The sequence below is a fragment of the Dendroctonus ponderosae genome, unplaced genomic scaffold (genome assembly GCF_020466585.1).
Source record: "Dendroctonus ponderosae isolate FM_Combo_2020 unplaced genomic scaffold, Dpon_F_20191213v2 Dpon_F_20191213_7, whole genome shotgun sequence".
Taxonomy (NCBI): domain Eukaryota; kingdom Metazoa; phylum Arthropoda; class Insecta; order Coleoptera; family Curculionidae; genus Dendroctonus; species Dendroctonus ponderosae.
The window spans coordinates 883,012-906,627 of NW_026018916.1; the positions used below are offsets into that span (position 1 = coordinate 883,012).

The 23,616-nt window shown below is 41.2% G+C and overlaps 2 protein-coding genes across 4 annotated transcripts in view; one reads left to right on the top strand and one right to left on the bottom strand.

Annotated features, from left to right (window-relative positions):
* The window catches only part of LOC109533404 (intermembrane lipid transfer protein VPS13B), an 18,492-nt gene extending 7,862 nt beyond the window's left edge, over positions 1-10,630 (bottom strand). The window contains exons 1-39 of the mRNA XM_048668361.1: positions 10,327-10,630; positions 9,987-10,164; positions 9,855-9,933; positions 9,611-9,792; positions 9,375-9,495; positions 9,222-9,311; positions 9,009-9,151; positions 8,789-8,955; positions 8,514-8,739; positions 8,221-8,455; positions 7,848-8,163; positions 7,524-7,789; positions 7,057-7,464; positions 6,835-7,002; positions 6,606-6,783; positions 6,415-6,544; positions 6,203-6,364; positions 5,958-6,149; positions 5,701-5,904; positions 5,474-5,650; positions 5,248-5,424; positions 5,057-5,195; positions 4,826-5,004; positions 4,646-4,773; positions 4,440-4,596; positions 4,246-4,389; positions 3,974-4,190; positions 3,727-3,910; positions 3,517-3,675; positions 3,248-3,448; positions 3,046-3,192; positions 2,824-2,992; positions 2,510-2,767; positions 2,177-2,451; positions 1,869-2,126; positions 1,547-1,813; positions 1,099-1,492; positions 738-1,050; positions 483-684 (exon numbers count right to left, since the gene is read on the bottom strand). Coding sequence (XP_048524318.1) covers positions 483-684; positions 738-1,050; positions 1,099-1,492; positions 1,547-1,813; positions 1,869-2,126; positions 2,177-2,451; positions 2,510-2,767; positions 2,824-2,992; positions 3,046-3,192; positions 3,248-3,448; positions 3,517-3,675; positions 3,727-3,910; positions 3,974-4,190; positions 4,246-4,389; positions 4,440-4,596; positions 4,646-4,773; positions 4,826-5,004; positions 5,057-5,195; positions 5,248-5,424; positions 5,474-5,650; positions 5,701-5,904; positions 5,958-6,149; positions 6,203-6,364; positions 6,415-6,544; positions 6,606-6,783; positions 6,835-7,002; positions 7,057-7,464; positions 7,524-7,789; positions 7,848-8,163; positions 8,221-8,455; positions 8,514-8,739; positions 8,789-8,955; positions 9,009-9,151; positions 9,222-9,311; positions 9,375-9,495; positions 9,611-9,792; positions 9,855-9,933; positions 9,987-10,164; positions 10,327-10,413 — 7,677 coding nt within the window. The 5' untranslated portion in view covers positions 10,414-10,630. The remainder of the gene's footprint in view (positions 1-482; positions 685-737; positions 1,051-1,098; positions 1,493-1,546; positions 1,814-1,868; positions 2,127-2,176; positions 2,452-2,509; positions 2,768-2,823; positions 2,993-3,045; positions 3,193-3,247; positions 3,449-3,516; positions 3,676-3,726; positions 3,911-3,973; positions 4,191-4,245; positions 4,390-4,439; positions 4,597-4,645; positions 4,774-4,825; positions 5,005-5,056; positions 5,196-5,247; positions 5,425-5,473; positions 5,651-5,700; positions 5,905-5,957; positions 6,150-6,202; positions 6,365-6,414; positions 6,545-6,605; positions 6,784-6,834; positions 7,003-7,056; positions 7,465-7,523; positions 7,790-7,847; positions 8,164-8,220; positions 8,456-8,513; positions 8,740-8,788; positions 8,956-9,008; positions 9,152-9,221; positions 9,312-9,374; positions 9,496-9,610; positions 9,793-9,854; positions 9,934-9,986; positions 10,165-10,326) is intronic.
* A 2,523-nt stretch (positions 10,631-13,153) lies between these two features.
* LOC109543915 (mycosubtilin synthase subunit C) overlaps positions 13,154-23,616 on the top strand; it is a 12,236-nt gene continuing 1,773 nt past the window's right edge. The window contains exons 1-14 of one of the 3 annotated variants that reach the window (XM_048668310.1): positions 13,159-13,340; positions 15,496-15,710; positions 15,760-15,913; positions 15,963-16,093; positions 19,513-19,677; positions 19,745-19,971; positions 20,141-20,203; positions 20,264-20,474; positions 20,782-20,901; positions 21,629-21,825; positions 22,158-22,392; positions 22,447-22,659; positions 22,716-22,851; positions 22,907-23,170. In XM_048668310.1, coding sequence (XP_048524267.1) covers positions 15,560-15,710; positions 15,760-15,913; positions 15,963-16,093; positions 19,513-19,677; positions 19,745-19,971; positions 20,141-20,203; positions 20,264-20,474; positions 20,782-20,901; positions 21,629-21,825; positions 22,158-22,392; positions 22,447-22,659; positions 22,716-22,851; positions 22,907-23,170 — 2,267 coding nt within the window. In that variant the 5' untranslated portion in view covers positions 13,159-13,340; positions 15,496-15,559. Of the gene's footprint in view, positions 13,341-15,495; positions 15,711-15,759; positions 15,914-15,962; positions 16,094-19,512; positions 19,678-19,744; positions 19,972-20,140; positions 20,475-20,781; positions 20,902-21,628; positions 21,826-22,157; positions 22,393-22,446; positions 22,660-22,715; positions 22,852-22,906; positions 23,171-23,616 lie in introns of all 3 variants that reach the window. The other 2 variants (XM_048668308.1, XM_048668309.1) reach the window with 2 other exon arrangements.

Below are 23,616 nucleotides of genomic sequence, written 5' to 3' on the forward strand. Positions count from 1 at the left end.
TAATTCGTTTTGGCATCGTTGGATAGAGAATTGAAAAGTCGATTCAGTCGTAACAACGTGAGTGAGGAAATTCGAATAGTTTTGGCCCAGAAAGCAAAATTTGAATATCAAACACTTAGGTTCAAGATTATGCCAAACTTTCATGTTTTCCGGCCCATTTTTGGTCATTTCTCGGAGGAAAAATGAGCAAGAACGCTCATTTGTACATCATTCTAGACAGAAATAAATGGCCTTTTTAGAAAGTGAACCATCGATGGGAAAATGTGGGCAGTTTTCTCAAAAAATGCTTGAATTCAAGAAGTTTCAAATTTGCGTGTTTTTTTTTGAGTTGCAAAATTCACTTGAACATGACGCTGCTTTTTTCGAAGTTTCCCAAGAACCATTCGAGCCACAGAATTCGTTTTGGCATCGTTGGATAGAAAATTGAATGGGGGGACACGACCCCCCGTCTGGATCCGCCTTTGGTTACCCGATTTAAGCACCTTCATCTCAAAATGTTCCGCCAACATGTTGCAGACAATCAGCTGGCCAAAGAAGGTGATTTGCTTCTGGGTCTTCGACACATTCTTCACTGTGACGAATACTGTGTAGTTCCTGTCGGAACTAAAATGGATCATTTGCGTGCCTTCCTTGAACAGCCTGAACGGTTTTGACCAGCTCCAATTAGAACGTTCCAAGGACAGTCTGGAAATTCTTCAGTTAAACACTGCGGGGACTGGGGAGGAACTGGCGTTTACCTCAACTGCTGCGGTTTCTTCTGCGATCTCCACGAATACAAATGGAAAACCCTGGAGGGCAGGAAAACGTTTTCCTGCGTGCCATCTTGGCCGAACCTGATGCAAGAGTTGGTGTCGTTGCATATCACATAGCGGCTGGTTACGATAAAATCCAGCTGTCTTTTGTCGCTTATATAGCCTTGCGTCCAGATCTGAGAACTTATCGCTAAGGTGTGCGCTATGCTCGGCCCAAATTTCAGCTGTATGGGCTTGGAAATAAAGTTCCCCTGCAGGCCTTTGGACAGGAACAGTTCCAGCTTAGAAGTAAACGGCTCTAAAAAAATCCGCCGTTCAATTGCACTTCAGCCCGCAGAATACGCACCAATCAATGTCTGTTCGGTTAAGTAGGCATAATCTAGAATCGTTGAATGGATGGAGCAGTTCAGCTCGGCCATCCAAACGTCCATGTTCCAAGTGCAAAAATACGCACTAAGACTGTCCAGCGTGAGTGTTAGGAACTTTTGCGCCTCCGGAAACGCCAGGTCGGAGTTGTATTTTTTCAGGCACTCGGGCAGCTTTACCATGGCGTGTTTCGGCAAAAAGTTGTAGAGCGACACCTCCAGCCTGGTGATGTACAGGGCGATGTTCAGGTTGGGAATCAGCAGCTTGTTAAAGTAGGAGTCGATCCTCATGCAAGCAGCCAAAGCTCGCGGGGATATTCCGCGTTTATTTGGAATCGGCTCTTCAGTGGATTCGTCAACGTTAGTTATAACAACCTATGGAAATCATCGGTTGGTCAAACTGGCAAGCAACGGGAAAATGAGTGTTACCCTCCACGTGCTAGCGACTACCTTCTGTGGGCATCCTTCGGGCAAGCGTAAGTGGCACACTTCGCTTTCCGATAGACTGAATTGCGTGTAAGGCATGTAGCAGTTGCGATACTCAGACCAGTACTCCAGATGGCACAACACGGCAATATTGTCTTGCGGATTGAGCACCATTTTGTACGGGACTGGGAAAACGCGCACTTTTGTCAGCGCCCTGGGCTGTGGGTATTTCCAAGCCATTGCACAGACTGTTCTCGTCCAGAACATCACCTATTTCACGCATTAAACCTTCCATAAATTCACCGCTAACCAAACCAACGCTCACCTGATAGGGCAAAGGCATTTCGTCCATATTATCCGTACTGCAGTCCACGAACTGAAAAGCACCAGCGCGTAGATCGTCCTTATAGTGCTGATCCTTTTCAGCCGCTTTGGGTTGGCTTTCCTCCCTTTGGCCTGCCGGGCTCGCGGTCGGCAGGAAAGAAAAACCCTCATTAAAATCCTTCAAAACCATTTCCAGACACTGGAGCTGTTCAGCTGTAACGTCCACTAAAATGCAGTCGCTTTCCGCACTGATTTGCACCTGCAACTATCAAAATTAGCATCTAGAAAGGAGTTTGTTGGGTCGCAGACTTGTGGATTGCTGTCGGGATCCTGCCAGGATTCCCAGAAAACGCTCGCTTCTACCGTGATGGTCCAGGGATTGAGCAAAAGCTTCTTAAAATCGTCATGAATCACCGTCAACGTTAGACAGTCGAACGTGGTGGTCAGACAAATCTTTTCTGGCCTGCTGCTCAACAGCAGATGACTGTTCAGTTCGCGCATTCCCAAGTGAACCTCATGGCCGCTGTCTGACTGTATTGCCAGAATCAATTGGTCGAACTTTAAGGAGACAGCGTTCGTTGTTCCTGGACAAAACAAACATGTGAATTTAGTCAAGCTTTTTAGATTTAATCAGCTAATTACCCAAGATATTCCTTATGTGCTGAAACTTGTTAAAAGTGTCGTTGCCTTTAATATATCTGGTATTCACAGCTGCGTGTTTCTTCGCTGTCGACTGTGCAGCTTGCAACAAAGCCATGAAACTGCTTGAACCTCCTCCGCTTTTAAATGAATCCACCACTTTATTGCTTATTCCAATCAAATGGCTCCACTTGGAGGATTGGCACAGGATCTTAGACGGCTTTAATATATCCAGTTCGATCTTGGAATGTTTCCCCACTGCTTAAACAAACTGCATTATCAGTGGCTCAGGGAGTGAAACTCTTCAGATGAGAGACCTTTAGAAAAACGCATCGTAAAAAAGGCCGGCAAAATGCCGTTGCTTGTGTTGGGCGTTCCCGGCTTAGTTTCCAGCAAGTTTGTAGGAAAGTCCTGCTCGGTAGGAATGCGATTGATTGCTGAATATTCAGGGCCGCTTAGTTTCAGATTGACATCGAAACAGGAAATCTAAAACAAACATTCATTAACAAAACCCCCACCCAAAATTGAAGAAATTCTACCTGCAGTTTTCTGCCCGCTTGCTGTTGAGAATAAAACGCATTCGGTTGAGTGAAGCAGAGATGAAGCAAAGCAGTGTATTTCTTGGAAGGGTGGCCGCGGTCATCGGTGCTTTCCTCTGAGGCTTCATATCCTTGATCGTCATCAGACTGCAGCAAACAACGTCCAAAACCCCGCAGTTTGGTTAACTATGCACTGTTTTACCTTCTTGGATATTTTCTTCTTGCGTCCTTTGTGCCTGCTGTTGGTAGTGCGTTCATCGTCCACACTGTAGAGGGTTAACCCGATTTTTCCTGCAGTCAGAATAACTTCGATGGGTACGGATGAGTAAATATACGGTACAGTGTTTGGGGGTCGTGGAAAAACTAGCTGCTTGTCGCTATCGGAAGCCTGCTTTATTGCAACCTGCAATATCAGTTTTTTCGCCGCTCCTTTTGTCGCAAGCTTAAAAAATAGCATCAACCTCTCCTCACCTGTCCCTTAGACGACTGAACACTCTTCAAGTCAGACGTATCTATCCCGGAATCCCTGCTCTGATTAGCGGGCAGGTCGCTGCTAGAATTCCTATCGGGTGTAACAGAGTCAAACCTCGAATAAGGAAATTTGATCTTGGGCTTCTTCAAAACGCCATCCTAAAACTTCGGTAGTGAGCGCAGCTCTGGCCCCCCAATCCCCGCAATTACCTCCATAATAAACGGCGTGATTAGCTGCACGAATTCGGTGAAAATCGCCGAAAGCAGCTTGATCTGCTGCAGTGAAAGGCTCATCAGAGTATCGGACACCCAGTTGATTTCCATTGAATGACCGCATAAAGTTGTGTTGTCCTTGTAGACCATTGCAGGAGCGGCCACCACTGTGATGTGAACACTATTAAAAAACGAGCAGTTGATTACTCGAAGCCAATCAAAAGTTGTGGGAGTTTAGGCTAACTTTTCCACTATACATCTCAAGCTCAAAGTGGGCGTCATGTTGGGTTGGCCCTGCTCCAAAATGTTCCATTCCAATGCAGGATTCTCGCTCAATCCCCTTAAGCTTGACAGAAAGTTACTCGTCGGTATTAAAATTGCGTTAATATCGTCCCAAGTGCCAGTACACACGGAAATTCCTACTATATCCAGCTGGTATTGCCGGTCTTCGACTTCACTGCCTGAAACCGCCGTTTATTAGCCTCTCGGACTAGAAAGATTGCAGCAAAAACCCACCTGGAATATTCAAAATCCGCGCGTGAGCAGCCTGATCGTAAATATCCGAACGAATTGGGGTGCGGCAAATGGGATTTACCGCCTGCGGGTTTAGGGAAATCTTCTGCAACTGAAACACCACTGTATCGTAGAAAGTGCCACTGCCTAAAAAACGCCCGCAATTAATCCAGATTTTCCACAACACAAAACAGCACCTATCAAGTCCTTCGAGGGCATTATCACCCTGATGTCTTGGCAATCCAAATAAGCCAAAGGCAGTGTTTGGTTGTTGATGGTCGACAGGCCACCCATGGAAGAAACGTCGGGTTTGCGCGGCTCTGGGGCATTGGCAGGAATGTTCAATAACGGAATCTATGGGGCAATGAAAAGAGAACACTCGGAAAGTGCGTTCAAAGCTTACCAACACCAGATAGAAACTCCTCAGGGTGCTGAGAGACACAACGAAATCCAGGGGCTGTACATTGACGACGATTTCCGTAATGTAACGCGACTTTGAAAGTAGTTGCGTGTTGGCGTCAGACTTTTTATCTAAAAACCGCAACTTTAGCCAAAAAGGATTATGGTGGCCAAGCAGAGCAACCTTTACTATTCTTCTGAACAGCGCCCCAAAGCGTATGGGTGTGCTGGCAACTAGCCCTGGTTATAGTAACGCTAATCAAACTACTGTCCTCCTGCTTCTGATTCGCCGCCAAATCCTCCCTCAATCGCATCACAATTCCGGAAAACGCGCCCGGCTGCCATTTCGAAGCGGGGCTCATCCTAAAAAAAAATCTCAACACTCAACGCGAATTAACTCTCCCTCCACACCAACCTTTCGTAATGCTGAATAGAAGCGGATCCAATTTTGCTTTTGACTTTCAGATAGATGCTCTGGAAATCCAGCGAACTGACAATGTCCTCGGCGTCGACTACCAGCTTTAAACGGGGTTGGGCTTGGAGGGCCGCCAATCCTGAAAATCCCCTAATTACCAATGCAGCCTTAAGTGTAAAGCCGGCGCATACCGTTGAATTCGCTTGATAGTAGCTCAATGGTAAAGCGTGTAATCGTCCACTGGATCCAGGCAGTTAGCTTTACTGAATCCGCTTCTGGTAGATCTTCTGGGCTGCTGCTGCTTCCAAGCGGCGGGGTTTTGTCGCTAGCAGTATCCCTTAGTTGAGTTGGCGACAAGGTGGAACTTCCTGGAAATTTCCCGATGCATAACGTTTGATGTAGGAAGCTCAATGTTACCTCTAGTCTGTGTGGGAGCAGGCACGTCCGCCAGTTTGCTGGACATCGCAGCTTTGCTCGCAGGGACTAGACTTGAAGCCACTTCCATCAGTCCGTACAAAATGCTGGCAAATAAATAAACCTGCACCTCCGAAGTGGAAATTGCTATTGGGGTGGTATCTATATGGACGCAAACACCTACAAAAACTCGTTACACACACAGCCGATTATACAGCAACCAAACAGACCCAAATAGCCGATATCAACTTTACGGGGCGGCGCCGATTTGGGACTCGTCTTAGACTGGTCGAGGTTTTTCTGCGCCTTTTTCGCCGGGCTGTTGGTAGTGCTGCTCGCATTGCTTTTCCCATATTGGGCATTGGAGCTGCTGGCGCCGCTCAGATTGCTGTTTTTTGAGCCTTTGCGCTTTTGATCGCTTGGATGAGCCGAAGCTGAAACCATTCAGTTTACCCGCATGAATAAATCCATAGAAAGTCCAAACTACCAGTTTTCTTTAAAGCATTTCCAGTAGAAATCGTCGGAGCAACAGATACAAGCGGCCCCTTTGAGGGCCTGGTGGACAGGCCGACTGTGGCACTTAAAGACACTGGCTTAAGGAAAATCAGCTTTTCCCCGGATTGCAAAGTGTAGCAGCTCAGTTCGGACACGGACATTGTCCAGGGAAAACTCGACTTATCTGCAAAAAAGCAACCAGTTAAAACAGACCCTGGGCGACAGCTTACCACTTACCTAACGCCCAAATGCCCTCGGGTAAAGTAACCGGCAGCTCCTTTAAGTAGTTGCTAATGTTCTGCCGCTGCGAGCTTCTAATGTTGGCAAACGGCAGAGTGATTACCAGAATATCGGGAGGTGTGATTTTCCAAAGCGCCTGTTCAACCGCCTCTTGGATGCCTAGGGAAAACAGCATCAGTACGTCTTTAGTGCGCGCGTTAGAAAAATACCCTGCGAGCCAATAGCAGATAGAGAAGACATGGGGAAGTAGATGGTGCATTGCGACACATCGCCCGCCAAAAACATGCCTTTCCAAACATCAAACCATTCCCGCAGTGCGTTGTAGACTTTTTCTTGAAGCTGCACAGGGGTTAATGTAAATATCAACAAAATTAAAGTTGATTTTCCTGCAAAAACTCACGTCAACAGGCTCCTCTGTCGGTGCGGAATCGGGAACTTTCGGAGAAACCTTCTGATCCGAGCTGCTATGGACGGACTCTAACTTGTTAGTGCTCAGTCTCCTGGGCGCCTCCATTAAACTCCCACTAGCTTCGGAAAAGCTGACTGCTCTTGACAGGGAAATCGGGTCGCTGATATCACTAAAGGTCTACTAATTATTTTAATGCACTTTCCACCCGAGATCCACGCACCTTAAGAGGAAACTCTTGGGAACGTACATCAGCCATTTGCATAACAGCGGATCAACACAAATGCGGATCTCTTGCAGATTAAACACCAGGATAGGAGGATGCTTCTGCAACTCGGGCCGCAAGGGAAATTGCACTGTCACTGTGAGAAGCGGCGGATCTTCAGCAAAACTGAAAAAAATTAGGACTAGCGTGAACTGCTTCTCGGAAGTATTTATGGCAAACCTTGAACTTTTGGGGTCCAGCTTCACTTCGGGGCCGCTAATGAACAGCACTTGCTGAAGCATATTCTGAGTCTTAGTGGGCTCGAAAATAAAGCCTTTGACTGCGCCTATGCTTGCGTCCATGGTTTGAGTGGAGTTTGTTACCACATTCTTAAAGCGTATTCCGTCGAAGCAAATTTCCATATACGCAAAACCAACGTCTTTGCATGCATCAGTCAGCAAGCTGGAGCCGTAGATGCTTTCACCCAACGAATTTAGACCCTTACTCAGGATTTTTCCCACTATTTCAATCGCCACCAGCATCTTCGCCTTGGTGCCGTTTAAAGTGATGTTCTCACTCTCGAAAATGATCTCGCTATGCGGTATGTGGGAATTTATCCAGTATTGCGGCTTCAGGATGGTTTTGGAGCTGCAAACCTCAATCGTGTTGGCCGCTGGAACAACCCGACGCAATAACGCGCAACTTACCCGTATGATACACTGCTGGGTGATAAAATGATACTCTGGCAGGAAGGATTCGTGACCAACCGGCTAAACAGCCCCACAACTTTAACGCTTTTCCGAATAAAGCAGGCTTCAAACAGTTTTTTGGGAGGCTCCGGTAGCTGGCAAGTGGTGTGAACCAGTCTGTTCACATACATCGGATATTGTTGGCTAATATCAATAAACTGGCACTCAAGGGTAAGTTTTGGCAGCGCTGATCTGCTCGTTGGCATACCCGTGGTGGAAGATTTCTAGAAGGCCTTTTGAATCAAACCAACCACTGAAAAAACACAGGGAACATTTCAGTACCTTATTTCTCCTAAACAAGCATCTCTTATCCGGGCGGAAAACTGGATGATCCAACAGCTCAAGCTCGATCACAGGAGCAAAGAACGTAACCCGCATAGTCCTGCTAGGGATAAAGTCGTTCAAGGCATCAAAGTCCTCCTCTGAAGGCGGCAGTAGTTCTAGGAGGGCCAGATCGGGTTTGGGCGTGTAGTAAGGCGGGTAATCGTAAAAAGAAGCCGCAACTTGCAAGGTGCTGCATCGATGGATTAACCCTGAACATACCCGAAGCCTAAAGGGGCCGACGCACAAACGAAGCGCTGACATTTCTGGAAAATTGCTGAAAAACCCAAGGGTTATAGTTATTTGTTTAAAAGCAGGTTGTTACTACCACTACCTAAATTCATAGTTGCTCCCCAGGTCAGTTAGAATGTCGCTGCTCATATCGCTGGGTATTTCCAGCTGATACACGTAGTCAAAGGCAAAAGCGGGGGTTTTTTCTAAAAGCACCGACTCTGTAGTGGTGGCCATGTGGTGATCCCATGAGGTTTCATACACTCGCTTGCCTCCTTTGTTCTCAACTGCATCCGCATCAAACAGCGAGTCCACTTTATGGAAATTCGAAGCCGAACCTTAATTGATTGAAGCCGAAGATCAAACTTTTAATTCGGATCAGTAGACAAAGGCTACCTAGCTTCAAATACGGCGCTGTGCTCTCGTTAACTTCCACATTGCCGCAGCTGCAGTAGCCAGCAGGCATGAGCGTCGCCTTGCTAATGCCGCCGGTGCAATTAAACCACTGCAGTCCGCTTATTAGAGTATCGCTGTAGATTCCTTCTAGATGTAAAGTGAGCATCGGGTGGTACCAGAGCTTCTTAAGCGAGTAATAACCATGCTCTTGGTTGGATTCGGACACCTAAAATTCATCAGCGAAAGCTCGATAATTCCTTTACATAAATATCCACCTTGAAAGTGATTGAGGCTCGATCCACATAGAGCCCAACGTGTAGGGTGTGCCCTCTGGGGCTTTCCATGTCTTCCTGGTCCCACTCGTCCTCCCAAGGCGCAGGCAATACGGAGGAAACGTAACTCCAAGCCCAGCCAGTCCAAGTGGCTCCTGCTTCTAGAGACTCTGCACAAGATAAATGCTGAAGATTTTGCCCAAATGCTACTTTAAAGCTTTACCGCCACTGTTATCGGTTGAACTCCCGGCGCCATCTGCATTGTGTTCCACTTCAGGCTTCAAATGCTTCTGTTGAAGCGCATAAAGGAGGGTAAGCAGGCGGATCAGCATGGGGACTTGTTGCTCGGTCATGCTGAATTCCATGCTATACACAATAGATAAACTTCATAAGAATCTGCCTAATATTGAATTATCGATTCCGGCCTTGCACTCACTTGTTGCAATAAACATCCAACCTCGTGGTTGAGGCCACATTGGCTGTAGCGGAATGGTAGTGCCTTAACAGGTGAATCGTCATGGAACATCTATAAAAAAAAGCAGAATAGAACCATGTTTTGATTGAAATGAACTGAATTTGTTGTTATCACCTGTACAACATGGGTTCCTGATAGATCTCGATTTTTCCGGATGCGTTCCTCTTATCCAGGCAAAGGGTGAGGTCGCTGACGCTTATTACTTTCCGCAGGATTACTTGAGCTGGAGAAAGATCTAAAAATTAGGGTTGAACAGGACAATTACAAGATGAAGCCACTGGAAGTCTGTTAAAATGCCCGAAAAAGAAATTGCAAATGTGATATCGTTAGTTGTGCTGAGCCAATTTTACCAGTATAGGCGGGTTCCCATGATTTATTGGCGCTTTCAAACTTGAGCAGCTTCACGTTCATCGACAGCACAATATCCTCCTCCACGTATTTCAAAATTAAATTGTTGCAATGTATGCTGATGTTGCTCACGATCTTATTGATCAGCGACTGGATGTAACCAGGTGGGGCTTCAACGTTCTTACTAAAAAAAAACACATAAAATCTCATCTTATGCCCACCAGAGTTTGTGAAGACAACGCGTACTTTTGCCCGGTGATTTTCTCCTTTCCTTTCTGGTTCGGCGTTTGCCTAGTGCTCTTTCCTTTCAAATTTAAAATGCATTCTAAAAACACAAGAAATCCTTCAAATGTTTTCCTACTGAAACACCCGCAATACCTATGGTGTTGATGGTGATTCTGATGGGTTCGGAGGTGATTTTTGTCCATGGAACGTGTATTGAAAGTTCCCGGATACTTCCAGAAACAAAGCTGAATGGAAGTTGCAGCTCTTGCTCAAGCACTTCCAAGTTCAGCTCCAAATTGTGAAATGTGGCATCTCCACCCCAAAGACTTACCTAAAATAGTTGACTTGCTTAATTTAGATAAAGATCAACTGCTTCATTCACTCAAGTGTGGGACAGTTTTCATTTTAACATTAAAAACATGCCCTTATAAAGATGCACTTGAAGCGACTGAATTAGAGCGCTGAAGGCCCCAGCAAGACCCGAAAAACTCACCTGCGAATCTTCAGGCTTAAAGTTATTGATGTACCGATTCACATAGCTTAAAATAATGGGAGTTATGTAGGATTCAAGTTTGAACATGTTGCAAGTGGTTTTTTCACTCCCAGGGAAGCGATTTCATGGCAAGCAACTCCCGTGGCTTGGAAATTGTTCGGGCTTCAGTAAAACAGCCCAGTTGATGATTTGATTGTGCGAATAGCGAATGTTACAATTGATAAACATGAATTTGATGATTATTTTGATGACCGAAAATCTAGACGTCAACAAACCGACAATCAGCTGATAATTTCGAGGGCATCGCAAGAGCAGGATGACCAGTTTTCGGACGTGTTAAAAAGAGATGCACACTAACCGGCTCTAAATAGCGGTTCTTAACCACTTGGCAGAAGGGAGGGAAATTTGAAATAAAACTGTCCCCACATGGACATACAGGGGGGTCTTCATCATTTTATCTCAGCAGAACTTTGACTTTGTTTAAAGGATTTGGGTTTAAATTAGGCTTTTCGGATGCAACACACGGGCGAGAAAAGTATCACTTACTCACTGTTAAGTGTTTCAGATTAAATTCAATTTAGTTAATTTAATTAAAGTTGTTTTAATGCGAGCCCCCAGTGGTAAACAAATGAGCGGTCAATCACACATTTTAAACTGGTTTTTAAAATAAATCTGTTGATTGGTTAACGATTTTTGCAGCGTTCGAAGCCCGAAATATTAACTTTTCTCAGATGAGATGATGAAATATCTGGCCAGATGTTAATGAGCATTTCAGGTTGATACACTTCAGGGCATTTTCTTCAATGTCGCTTGTTAATCAGCGTGGCCAGAAAAACAGCCCACTTAATGAAAAATATTTAATTTGATCTCGACTAATTAAATTATGCTAATTAAATAATTATGCATGTTTTCTTCTAGTTGTCGGTGCCAATTAGAGCAATTGCACAATATATCAAAGGGCTTGACTCCTTTGTGCAGTAAATAACAAAATTGCCGCAGCAGAAGGCAGTATTGGGCAGATTTTTAAATATTTTCGCAATTTTTCAATTGGCGGCATCAAATTAGTGCAAAATGAGAATACAATCAGATTGCTTAATCGGATAATTGGCCAAATCCTCATTAAGTTAAGCAACAGATTTAATTTCCAATGGGGCCGACATATAGAATGCGCTTTTTCAACTCGCATTAATTAATTAGGAAATTTAACAAATCCAAACCCCGGACTGAGGCAACCACAGTTTTAAATCAGATATCAATTCTAATTAAAAAACAATCGTGAACAGTGCACGGAATTATCAGGTCAAGACTAAAATGCTTTATTAGCGAGCGATTTGCAACAATTTTTTGCGGAAAACATTTACCAGCCTATCGAACCTAAATGGCGGCTGCATGTGCAGTTGTTCAAATATAATATTAAAGCCCCGGCTTGATTAAGTGCGTTCAATTAGTTGCTAACTATATATTATTTAGCTAAATCTACAACCTTGAATTATTCTTCAAAATTGCTACCTAGTCCACTTTAGCTCTCGTAATAATTAATCGTTTAATTGATTATGGCCTTCGCCGCTACACAAAGAAGGTTTTTCGGATTTCGTAATGAAAAACGCTATGCATGAGGGAATTGAAAAGAAGAATCAACTGATTTTTCGAAGAAAAAATCTTATATAAGGTGGCCCATTCAAGACTGAACAGAAGCATTTTTTTATCGGTTGCTTGTTGCAATCGTTGCACCTTTTGAGCGCCATTCAGCCAGGCAATTAGTGCTTTGACTCCAGACGGACATTAAATTATTAATGTTCCTCATTATGCACGATGTGTTAATTGATATGCGAAGTGGTTCKGGGTAGCCGGCTARACATCCAGACTTGACCCCGTCGGAGTTTTTCCYAAATGATTYGTTTAGCTTCTRTACATTGCACTTGATGGCCATCGCTCAAGCCAATTTTTGTAAATTTATSTRAAWCGCAAAATCAAAGTTTRTCAATTTGGARTCATTAMAACGGGAATCAAACGGCCTTTCAAACAAGTCCGACTTTCTATCKGAAAGTTTAGGGGTTTAACTCAGCAAACTTTGAATAATCACAAATAGATTCTTCTAAGATTCTTTATTTTACTGTTTGCGTTCACGCACTCAAAGATGGACCGGTTTTTTATTTTGAATATCTTAGAAGAAGATATTTAATATAAGCTGAAGAAAGCTTGGCAATTGATTCTGAGGGGCAGAAATCCACACTTTTTGGAGAAAAACACACTTGATTAACAGTGGAGGTTGTTCTTTCACTCGCTCCTCAAGCATTTAAGATAYATTTTTGAATTGTCTGCCAGCAWCTTTTGATGGGAGATTTTCAAGCATCCGAAGRTTTCCTGCAGGAGATTCATCTARAACTATTCCTTCAAAACTTCGCGCAATCAATCAAGCTCTATTAGCGCAAAAGGTTTCAACTTAACTTCATCCTCAGAAATTTCAAGACTTCATCAGCGTTCCTCTTCTGATTAGGGGCTTTTCCTCCAGATTTGTCGCATCAATCAACCAATCAATCGCCCCAATACCAAGAATCATTACGACAACTTTAACCGCATTACTCCACGGGTTTTCCCAGGGTATTAATGGGTTCTTTTCGAACCACACCCACCAAACAGCATGATGAATAAACAGTAGCAATTGCAAATAATAAATAAAACGGGAAACTAGTTCATCCATTATATGACGTGGTGCGGAAACTCCTGTGTCGCATCCTCCAAGAACCATTCCCCCACTGGAGGCGAAAATTCCGGAAAAAAATCTATATCGCGCCTTGTTTTTGACGGTACCAGCCGCTGGTGCCAGAAAGAGAAGGCCATTTTAAGTGGCTAATGAAGAAATAAGTCGCTTTTGCAATCGGTTTGTTTATTTTGGTTGGGACTTCCTTCGTGGACGCTCAGCATTCAGTGTGGTTCAGTTGGTGCGGACGATTTTTCGGGGTTTCTTTTAAATCATTGCGCATATTTTTCAGTGCACTGTGCAAGAAGAAAAGGTGAGTTCAAAGCGGGTTCTTTCAAAGTCCAGGCTGGAAAAGCGCGAAAATATCCACAAAAAACAGACTAATTGGCAGCAAAGCTGCAAAAAAGGCGATAAGTGTAATTATTTTGCGTTTCTTGTCCACAGCCGGAAAAGTTGTGCGAAAAATATACATTTTAGGAGACGCGCTTCCAGAGAGTTTCGAGCCCCTAAAACGTCCAGCATTTTTCCTTTTGGAGATACAATAAAAATCACTTGGCTAAAATATACCAAAAGTTTTCATATTGAGTGCCTTCGACCCAATTTCGCATTTTGCTACTTTTGAGTGTAGCGCGCAAAAATGTATGTAAATATTGAATATGTTTAAATGCGAATTCCAACACCTACTTTCCCATCGCAGAATGCAGATAAAGYTTSAGTTCACTCTGCCTTCAAGCATTTTTGCGCATTTTTTGCAAATTTATGGAAATATTGCTCAAAACAATTCCTCAARCGCGCCCAGAAATTTTCGAAATTTTTCCACTTCAGTTTTTTTTGAAAAACACGTASGTTCAATAATACAGTAACAAACTTTGTCCGTTTATGGAACATCCTGTATAAATATGCAAACAATATTTTCTTGYSGCAAAGRAYTTTAGCTACTTAATTTGATARGAAAAAGTCGCACTTTCATCCACTTTTTACTTTTGCTTTGATTTTGCGTCATTTTCAAACAATTTTCTTTAAAATAATAAATTATTAAAGCTCACTCTTGGCTGCATTTTCAAATTGACTGTGCGATATTTTTCATTTTCGCTTATTGGCTTCATCAGACAAACTGTTGCTCTTGTTCCGGAGAAAATTAAGTTTCACCCATTTTTGAATGATCATTTTAAGCGCATTATTTTGTATTCTCTCTTTATGTGTGTTTTTTTGTTTTATATACCGCGCGATTTTGCTGTTCCTCTGGAAACTTAGCTTTAAAAAAGCTTTTGCCAGTAACTTTTCAGTTTCGTAGTCCATACAACTTAAAACTGCTAAAAGCTGCAAATCTTGAATGCACTTTCGACCAAAAACCTTTTTTCCAGTCATTTTCTCTTCGAATTCGCTTCAGAAATAACTAGAAGCCAAAGACTAGCGTTTTAATCCGTTATTTAGAAGAAAAACGCATGCATTTTCTGCAAAATGCATTTAAAATAAATCATTCCTGTCCAAACAGTTTCCTTGAAAACTTATTCAGATGCACAGCACACATTCAAGGAAAATCGTTTTTAAACGCTATAAATATGGAATTCACTTCGTTCTTAGGCATTTAACAGCAGACTTTTGCAAATTTCAAGTTCCCTTCCGGCATGTGTTCCATCAGAGCTCGAATCACTTGAGGCAAGCTTTAGACACAAATTTAAAAGTACAAACCCGGAAAATTTGCGGCAAAGTTTTCAAATTTACTCGCTTTGGTATGTAAAAGAACGACAGAGTGAAGATAGTTTGGAAACTTGCAACGGCTCTTTTTGAGAGGCGCTTTAACTGAGGTAGAACAGCCTCTGAAGATGCGAACCATACGTGCGAGTGAAACGTCTGGACTGAAATTTTCAAATTGCATTTTAACATCACAACCTGCAGACCAGAGAACGATGGAAAAAATCCTCAAAACTGTTTCCATAATAAATAGAAGAGCAATAATCAGTTGATGAGATAAATCCTCCTTCAATATCGCAGCAAAAGAGTGCGTTTGCAAAAAAACCATTTTTCTGACGAAACTTTGCTGAAAATTTCATTAGGACCTTTGCTCAAATGCAAGAACGTATCATGATCAGACAGATACTTGATTTGCATTCAGCTTGAATTTTCTACTGAAACAATACAATTGGGGATTATGCAAGTCAGCAATTACTAAGATTTACTGTCCATTTATCCTTGAATAATATTATTGGAAGTCCGTAACGCACTCTTTTAATGGAGTATTTAACACGTGCAGTAATGCATTACATTAACAAGCTCCGAATACCAATTGCTTTGACCCTTCGAGATACAAAATCGAATGGAACAAGCACCAGACAAGAACATTAGAAAGTACCTGCTTAGTCCTAATTGACTATAAATAAGATTAATTAAATCTCAGTTTGCCTTCGTTGAACGAATATTCGAATGCAAGTTGGTAGAGTTGAGGCCCAAATCTTACCTTCACCCAGATAATAATAGCTACCAAATCATCACGCAATATCCGCCAAGGCGACCATTGAAAATTGGGCAATTATGGACTGTTTGCTGCAGGAAATGGGAACACTTCCCCAGCTATCCATCATCAAAGGACCAACCAGGGCCTTGCAGGCGAACGTTTTGCATAAGTTGTTCGAAAATGTAGCCAATGGCGAGAGCGCGCAAAAACCGGCAGTCATTTTTGCAGGTAAATCTCGTTTTCTTTGCCTTTGTTTCACTAACTGAACTGCTTGCAGGAAACGAATCTTCCAGGCATCACACCTATGAAGAAATCGACAAAATCACAAACAAAATTGCCCGGACCATACAGGAGACTGTTCAGAAGAATAATCTCCCCAGAAATCAGGATGGGGACTATATTGTGGCTGTTAACATGCATCCAAGTGATAGGTATGGTCCTTCACCTTATTAATTCATTGATGATAACACTTTTTGGTAGCTTGGTGATAGTCCTGCTATCCATATGGAAATCTGGCTGTGCGTATCTTCCACTGGATCATGCATTTCCCGGGCCAAGAATCGAGCACATAATTCGCGAGTCCAGACCTGTGATGGTGATTTATGATGAAGGTAAGTCGGAGGCTTTGGAGTGAACGAATTGAACAATCACACTTTACTGTCCGGATAAATATTTATTTATATCCAGGGCTTTCACTTGTTGGTTGCACTTGAGCAACATCCAACTATTGTACCCAAGAATCGAGCGCGCCACAAAAACTATAAATTTTAATTAATTAATCGCGAATGACACTGAAAAATCGCCTCATAACATAATTATGGTGTTTAATGGTCTTGCAAGCTTATTATTAAAAATCGGGTATCTTGAGCAATACAAATCGCACAGCAAGGTGAAAAAATCGATTTGCATTGGAATTATGCAGGTTGAAAGCAAGAGAGTTTTCAAGTACATTCCGATTCAATTTTCTTTGTTGTGTTTGTTTCTAAATCTGAATTTTTTGAATAATTCCAAAATAACTCAAGTGCCTCTGGTTTTTAATCTTAGAATGGATTGAAAAAAACTTTTTCATTTTAATTTGCTACTTTGTTGGTTTATTTGAAAAAAAACAGATACGTGGGCAATTTGCCACCTCCAAGCCAGTCTGATGCATAAATACCAGTTTCAATTTTTTGAATATTTTGAAAAACGCCATTTCATGTTGTAAAAACTCCGATATTATGCGCCAAATCGTATCTGAGTTTCTGAAAAAGCCTCAAAAATTTAGTTGTCATTGCACCAGCAATTAAAACTTTTCTTGCGGCTTCATGTGGCTTTTTTGAAAAAGTATCCAGTTTTTGTGAAAATTTCAAAAATACCTGAAGGCACATTTTAAAGAATATTTTTGAGCAAAAAATCGTTTTTACAATCATGAATTATCTTAAGACGCACGCGAGTTATGTGAGTTGCGCTCCAGGCCTCGACAGATTTTAAAACCTGCTTTTAATTAAAAAATTCAGATTTTTGGAAAAAAATTAAAAAATTTCCGAAAATCTATTTTGAATTAGCATTTTATATGTTCATCGTTATCTGAGTTTCTTGAAATATATTTAAAAATTCAATAATCATAGAGCTTGCTTTACTGAAAAAAATTAAATTTTTTGGAAATTTCAAAAATTCGTTAATTTTAAAAATTATTTTAGACCTTTTCTGAATTTTTCAATTATCTCTAAAAACACACAAGTTTTGTAAAATGCGATTTTGTAAAAACTGTCTCTAACAATTTTCCCATGTTGTAGCTTCTTTCCAAAAATTCGAGTTGTTGAAATGATTTTCAAAATTCCTGAAAGCACATTTTGAAAATTTTCTTCAAGTGCAAATTTCTTTTTCGAATTTATAATTATCTCAAAAAACACACAAATTATGCGAGTTGCGCTTCAGACTGCAACAATTTTTCGATGGTGCTTCTTCTTTGAAAAAATCCAAGTTTTTGGAAAATTTTCCGAAATTCTTGAAAGCACATTATGAAGATTTTCTTTAGGCGCGCAACTTCTTTTCAAAACTTCAATTATCTCAAAAAACACCGCAGTTTTGTAAGTAGCGCTTCTGGCTCTAACAATTTTCCCATGTTGCAGCTTCTTTCCAAAAATTCGATTTCTTGAAATAATTTCCGAAATTCCTGAAAGTACATTATGAAGATTTTCTATAAGCGCAAAATCCTTTTTCGAATTTATAATTATCTCAAAAAACACACAAATTATGCGGGTTGCGCTTCAGACTCCAACAATTTTTCGATGGTGCTTCTTCTTTTAAAAAATCCAAGTTTTTGGAAAATTTTCCGAAATTCTTGCAAGCACGTTATGAAGATTTTCTTTAGGCGCACAACTTCTTTTCAAAACTTCAATTATCTCAAAAAGCACAGCAGTTTTGTAAGTAGCGCTTCTGGCTCTAACAATTTTCCCATGTTGCAGCTTCTTTCCAAAAATTCGATTTCTTGAAATAAATTCCGAAATTCCTGAAAGTACATTATGAAGATTTTCTATAAGCGCAAAATGCTTTTTCGAATTTATAATTATCTCAAAAAACACACAAATTATGCGGGTTGCGCTTCAGACTCCAACAATTTTTCGATGGTGCTTCTTCTTTAAAAAAATCCAAGTTTCTGGAAAATTTTCCGAAATTCTTGCAAGCACATTATGAAGATTTTCTTCAGGCGCGCAACTTCTTTTCAAAACTTCAATTATCTCAAAAAGCACAGCAGTTTTGTAAGTAACGCTTCTGGCTCTAACAATTTTCCCATGTTGCAGCTTCTTTCCAAAAATTCGAGTTGTTGAAATTATTTTCAAAATTCCTGAAGACACATTTTGAAAATTTTCTTCAAGTGCAAAATCCTTTTTCGAATTTATAATTATCTCAAAAAACACACAAATTATGCGAGTTGCGCTTCAGACTCCAACAATTTTTCGATGGTGCTTCTTCTTTAAAAAATCCAAGTTTTTGGAAAATTTTCCGAAATTCTTGCAAGCACATTATGAAGATTTTCTTTAGGCGCACAACTTCTTTTCAAAACTTCAATTATCTCAAAAAACACCGCAGTTTTGTAAGTAGCGCTTCTTCTTCTGTCTCTAACAATTTTCCCATGTTGCAGCTTCTTTCCAAAAATTCGAGTTGTTGAAATGATTTCCGAAATTCCTGAAAGCACATTATGAAGATTTTCTATAAGCGCAAAATCCTTTTTCTAATTTATAATTATCTCAAAAAACACACAAATTATGCGAGTTGCGCTTCAGACTGCAACAATTTTTCGATGGTGCTTCTTCTTTGAAAAAATCCAAGTTTTTGGAAAATTTTCCGAAATTCTTGAAAGCACATTATGAAGATTTTCTTTAGGCGCGCAACTTCTTTTCAAAACTTCAATTATCTCAAAAAACACCGCAGTTTTGTAAGTAGCGCTTCTGGCTCTAACAATTTTCCCATGTTGCAGCTTCTTTCCAAAAATTCGAGTTGTTGAAATGATTTCCGAAATTCCTGAAAGTACATTTTGAAAATTTTCTGTAAGCGCAAAATCCTTTTTCGAATTTATAATTATCTCAAAAAACACACAAATTATGCGAGTTGCGCTTCAGACTGCAACAATTTTTCGATGGTGCTTCTTCTTTGAAAAAATGCAAGTTTTTGGAAAATTTTCCGAAATTTTTGAAAGCACATCATGAAGATTTTATTTAAGCGCACAGCTTTTTTTTTAATCTTCAATTATCTCAAAACCACAGTAGCTGCAATGTTGCAACTTCTTTGGCGCTCCAGGCTTTCCCAGATTGCTCCTTCTTTTCCCAGCTTGTGGAAAAATTCCTGGAAGCACATTTTGAAGAATTCAATTATTTTTAAGACCACTTTCGAATTTTCTAAATATTGAAACTCAACCGCTCGAGCTTGAATATTTCTGAACCTTAAAGTTTCGAAGTCCGACAAAAGACAACGGTTTGAGCGCTAAATCGGCTCAATAAAAGCGTCAAGCGCCGAATTGCAAAAGTCTAAAAACTGAACCAATTTTCAGATTCCCCGTTCTATTTGGACACATTCAAGCTATCGGCGGGCGAAATTTTCAAGCACAGCGAAAATCAACCAAACACCAGCTTGAACGGATCCCCAATTTTACAACATGAAAAAGACGATCTGGCTATTGTCCTCTATACATCCGGAAGCACCGGAGTGCCCAAAGGTAAAAAACAGTTTTACCTAAAATCACTAAACAGATTGAAGGGAATTCGTCAACCACTCGATTTCAGGAGTACGATTACCTCACAAAGTGATCCTCAACCGGCTCCAATGGCAATTCAAACGCTTCCCCTACAGCCTCACCGAAAAGATGTGCGTCTTTAAAACAGCCCTCACTTTCGTAGACAGTGTAAGCGAGATTTGGGGGCCCTTATTGAATGGCTTATGCATACTCGTAGTCCCGAAAGCTCTGACCAAAGACCCGGAAAAACTGGTGAATCTCATCGATGAATATCAGGTATTTTTTTGCTTTAAGTCTTAAAGGTTTTTGACCTTTAATGTCTTCATTAAAGATGGAAATTCCTACTTCAAACTCGCACCTTGTATTGTATTAGCGGGTAGTTGAACAGCGCGGCTTGCAATCTTTATCGCAACTTTATTTAATTAGTGGCATTTTTATGTCTTAGATCGAACGGCTAGTTCTGGTGCCTTCACTGTTGAGGAGTATTTTGGCTTACCTTCAACTGCAGGTGAGGAAATGGTTGGAAAACCCCAACCACAAACCTAAACCGTTTTGTTTTGCATTGCAGAACAACGCACAGGCATTGAAATCGCTGAAAACTTGGGTATGTTCGGGTGAAACTTTGGCAGTTTCCCTAGCAGAGGAGTTTTTTCGATACTTCAAAGAAAACGGAGCAAAACTGTGCAACTTCTACGGCAGCACCGAGATTATGGGGGATGTGACTTATCACGTTATCGAAGCTGTGAGTCAGTTGCAGCATCTGCACAAAGTGCCTATTGGTAAGATTCTATGGTAAAATAGCCCAAATTGGCGATAAAATTAACATTTACATCTCAACCTTGTACCCGATTTCATTTTAATGGCTGTACATATCAACTGCACGGTTCGTTGCATTTTAATTATTAATTAAATAAACCAACCAACAATAAATAAACCAACAAAAGAGAACTATTTATCGGCAAGGTAACCGCATTAAGATCCACTTACCAGTAAGGCATTTATAAAAAAGCCTTGTTAGTTAGTTAGTCTACAGTATATTTTGCTGGAATTTAAGGGAGCAAAGGTGATTTTTACGTGGATTTTTAGGCTTACCCTTGGATAACACCATGATATATTTGCTAGACAAGGATTTTCGTCCGGTGAAAGCTGGAGAAGTTGGGGAACTGTTCGTGTCTGGAATGAATTTGGCTGCTGGATATGTGAATGGTAAGCAAAGTCCGGAAACTTTAAAGTTTTCAAGAGTTTTAGCCATTGGAGTTGTTTATTTTAATTTAATTACTATCTTTGAAAGATAGAAAAACTCTAAAAATGCTGAACAATCGCGCAAAATTCTGAATTTTTCCGGCTTCATAAAACATTGGTGTGAATGGACGGTTTTACTTAATTGCGCTTCCTCAATTAAAAATTCGAATCTTCCAAGCCAAAGCAAGTAGGAATCCGAAATTTTCTATTTCTTTTGAAGACATTTTTTTTACAAACTTCTTTTTGGGTATTTCGCCTCAAAAATGTTTGTCTTTGAAAAAGACAGAATTTCCTCACGTCTTTTATTACAGATTGATAAATAGTGCTCCTCCAAAAATTTTTGAGGCCAAATACCCAAAAAATAGTTTGTAAAAAAATGAATCCGCCTCAACAATATAAAACTTATCTACAATTTTGAAGACATGTTACTCTACAGATGCGGAAAATTTCACAAAAATTCCCTAAAACTCTGATTTTTTCGGATTGGCAAAAAAGTCGATCTCAATGGTAGTTTTTACTTAAATGCGTTTGCTCTATTAAAAATTCATATGCTCCAAACTAAACCATCTAGAAATTTTTTAATTTCCCGATCTGTAGAAGACACTTTCACCCAAAAAAAAGTCGCCCAAAATCGTGATTTTTTTTTGATTATACAGTGAAAATGAAGCTGAAACTCATGTGCGGTTTTCAGGTCGAGACCCGGAAAAATTCGTCGAAAACCCCTTGGCAATTGACCCAGTCTTCTCCAAATTATTCCGCACTGGAGACTTTGCAAAGATCGAAAAGGGCACTTTGGTCTACGAGGGAAGAACGGACTCGCAAGTGAAAATTCGCGGACATCGAGTGGATTTATCGGAGGTCGAAAAAGCCGTCAATTCACTGGAAGGAGTAAGAAACCCACATTTTACTGTAACTCTAGGAAATTCGCCAAAACCTGCAGATGCTTGAGATTAGCCCAACTCGAATCTAGATATCCGTACCTACTCTACTATAAGAATTCCGATCAATTCACGAAAAATTCCAAATATTCGGCGGACGTTTTTCAAGATAAAACTCCCCAAACGTCCTTTGTATCATTTTTAAAAGGTTCCGAAAGGCCAGTTTCCTAAAAATCTCATCATAATCGACGACTGATTCTTAAATAATCAACTCAATGGATCCATGAACTTTGCAACTCCAATTCTTCTAGTCGCTCTAAACCCATTGCCTTGCAATTCCAGGTGGATAAAGCTGTTGTTTTATGCTACAAACCAGGCGAACTCAGTCAAGCCCTTCTGGCCTTCGTTACGACTAAAGAGCTGCTCAGTGAGCACCAAATCGAAATTTTGCTCAGAGACAAACTCACCAACTACATGATTCCTCAAGTGATTCTGACTGAACACATTCCCTTGCTGGTGAATGGAAAAGTCGATCGACAAGGTTTGCTCAAAATGTATGAAAACACCAACAACAACGGTAGGTTTCCATTTAAAAATCAATGGAAAATCGCTGGATAAAATGGGTTTTTAGATGATTCTATGCCGGAAGTTGAGATCAGCTATGAAGGAGTGCCAGCGCATCAGCGACCAGCTGCAAAAGATCTGTTTGAAACAGTGGCAGCAATTTTGGGGCGATCGGTTAGGGATGCGATTTCAGTGAACGCAAACTTTTACGAAGTGGGCGGCAACTCCCTGAACTCCATATTCACCATTTGCAGACTGACGGAAAAGGGCTATCATATAAGTGAGTAATTCGCGAATTCTCGAGACTCCCATCGGGTTGATCGCGGATTATTGCAGGCATCGGGGACTTTATATCGGCCATCGACTTTGGCGAAGTGCTCCAAAGAATGACTGAGGATACGAAAATCATGAAACAACCCCCAAGCTTCGCCGCTGAACTGCTGAAACCGGACTACAAAACGCCCGTTTTAGAGTAAGCCCGAATAAGGAATAATTCGTGCAGAAGGCCAGCAACTTTTCCTTCACAGCATGGTAACAACCAGCTTCTACAACAAGGCCGATTTGGAGCAGGAGATTATTTCGGAACTCTCAGTATCGGACTACGACGAGCTGATGGAGGCGCTTTGGCAGCCTTTGTTGGACAAAAACCTCAGCTTCGTCGCCAGAAACGAAGCGGGAAAACTATGCGGAGTTGCCCTCAACTTTGACGCCCGCGATGAACCTGAGGTCGAAATCAAGTCCAAGCTGAACATAATCTTCGAGTTTCTAGAAAGCGTTGAAGGCCCAATAAGGTAAAGAACTTTAAGATGAAAAATCGAATACAAACGCCCACATTTTCCCAATACTAACATGGATTAAATGATTGTAAAGTCGAAAGTTCACACACGCCCCTAAGTCAGTAATTTGGAGAAATTGTAAAAATACATTTGCGACAGGAAATATTCTTCTAAAGGAACAAAAATGAGAACATTTGTTGATGAAGATCAATGATCTTATTCACCCCACGAAGTTCGCTGTTACCATTTTTTCCAAATGAAAATCTCGATTGGACGAGCTGGGCTTCGCCTTCCAATGTCCCCCTAATAGCCCCGATTTAACGCCTCTTGGTTCTTCTCTCTGAAGCAGGGGCGGATCCAGTCTTCTGTTTATGAAATTAGAAAAATGATTGTCGTTTTGTGCATGGGTGGCGCAAGATTATTGCAAAATTTCATGTTTTCCGTCCCGTTTTGCATGTTTC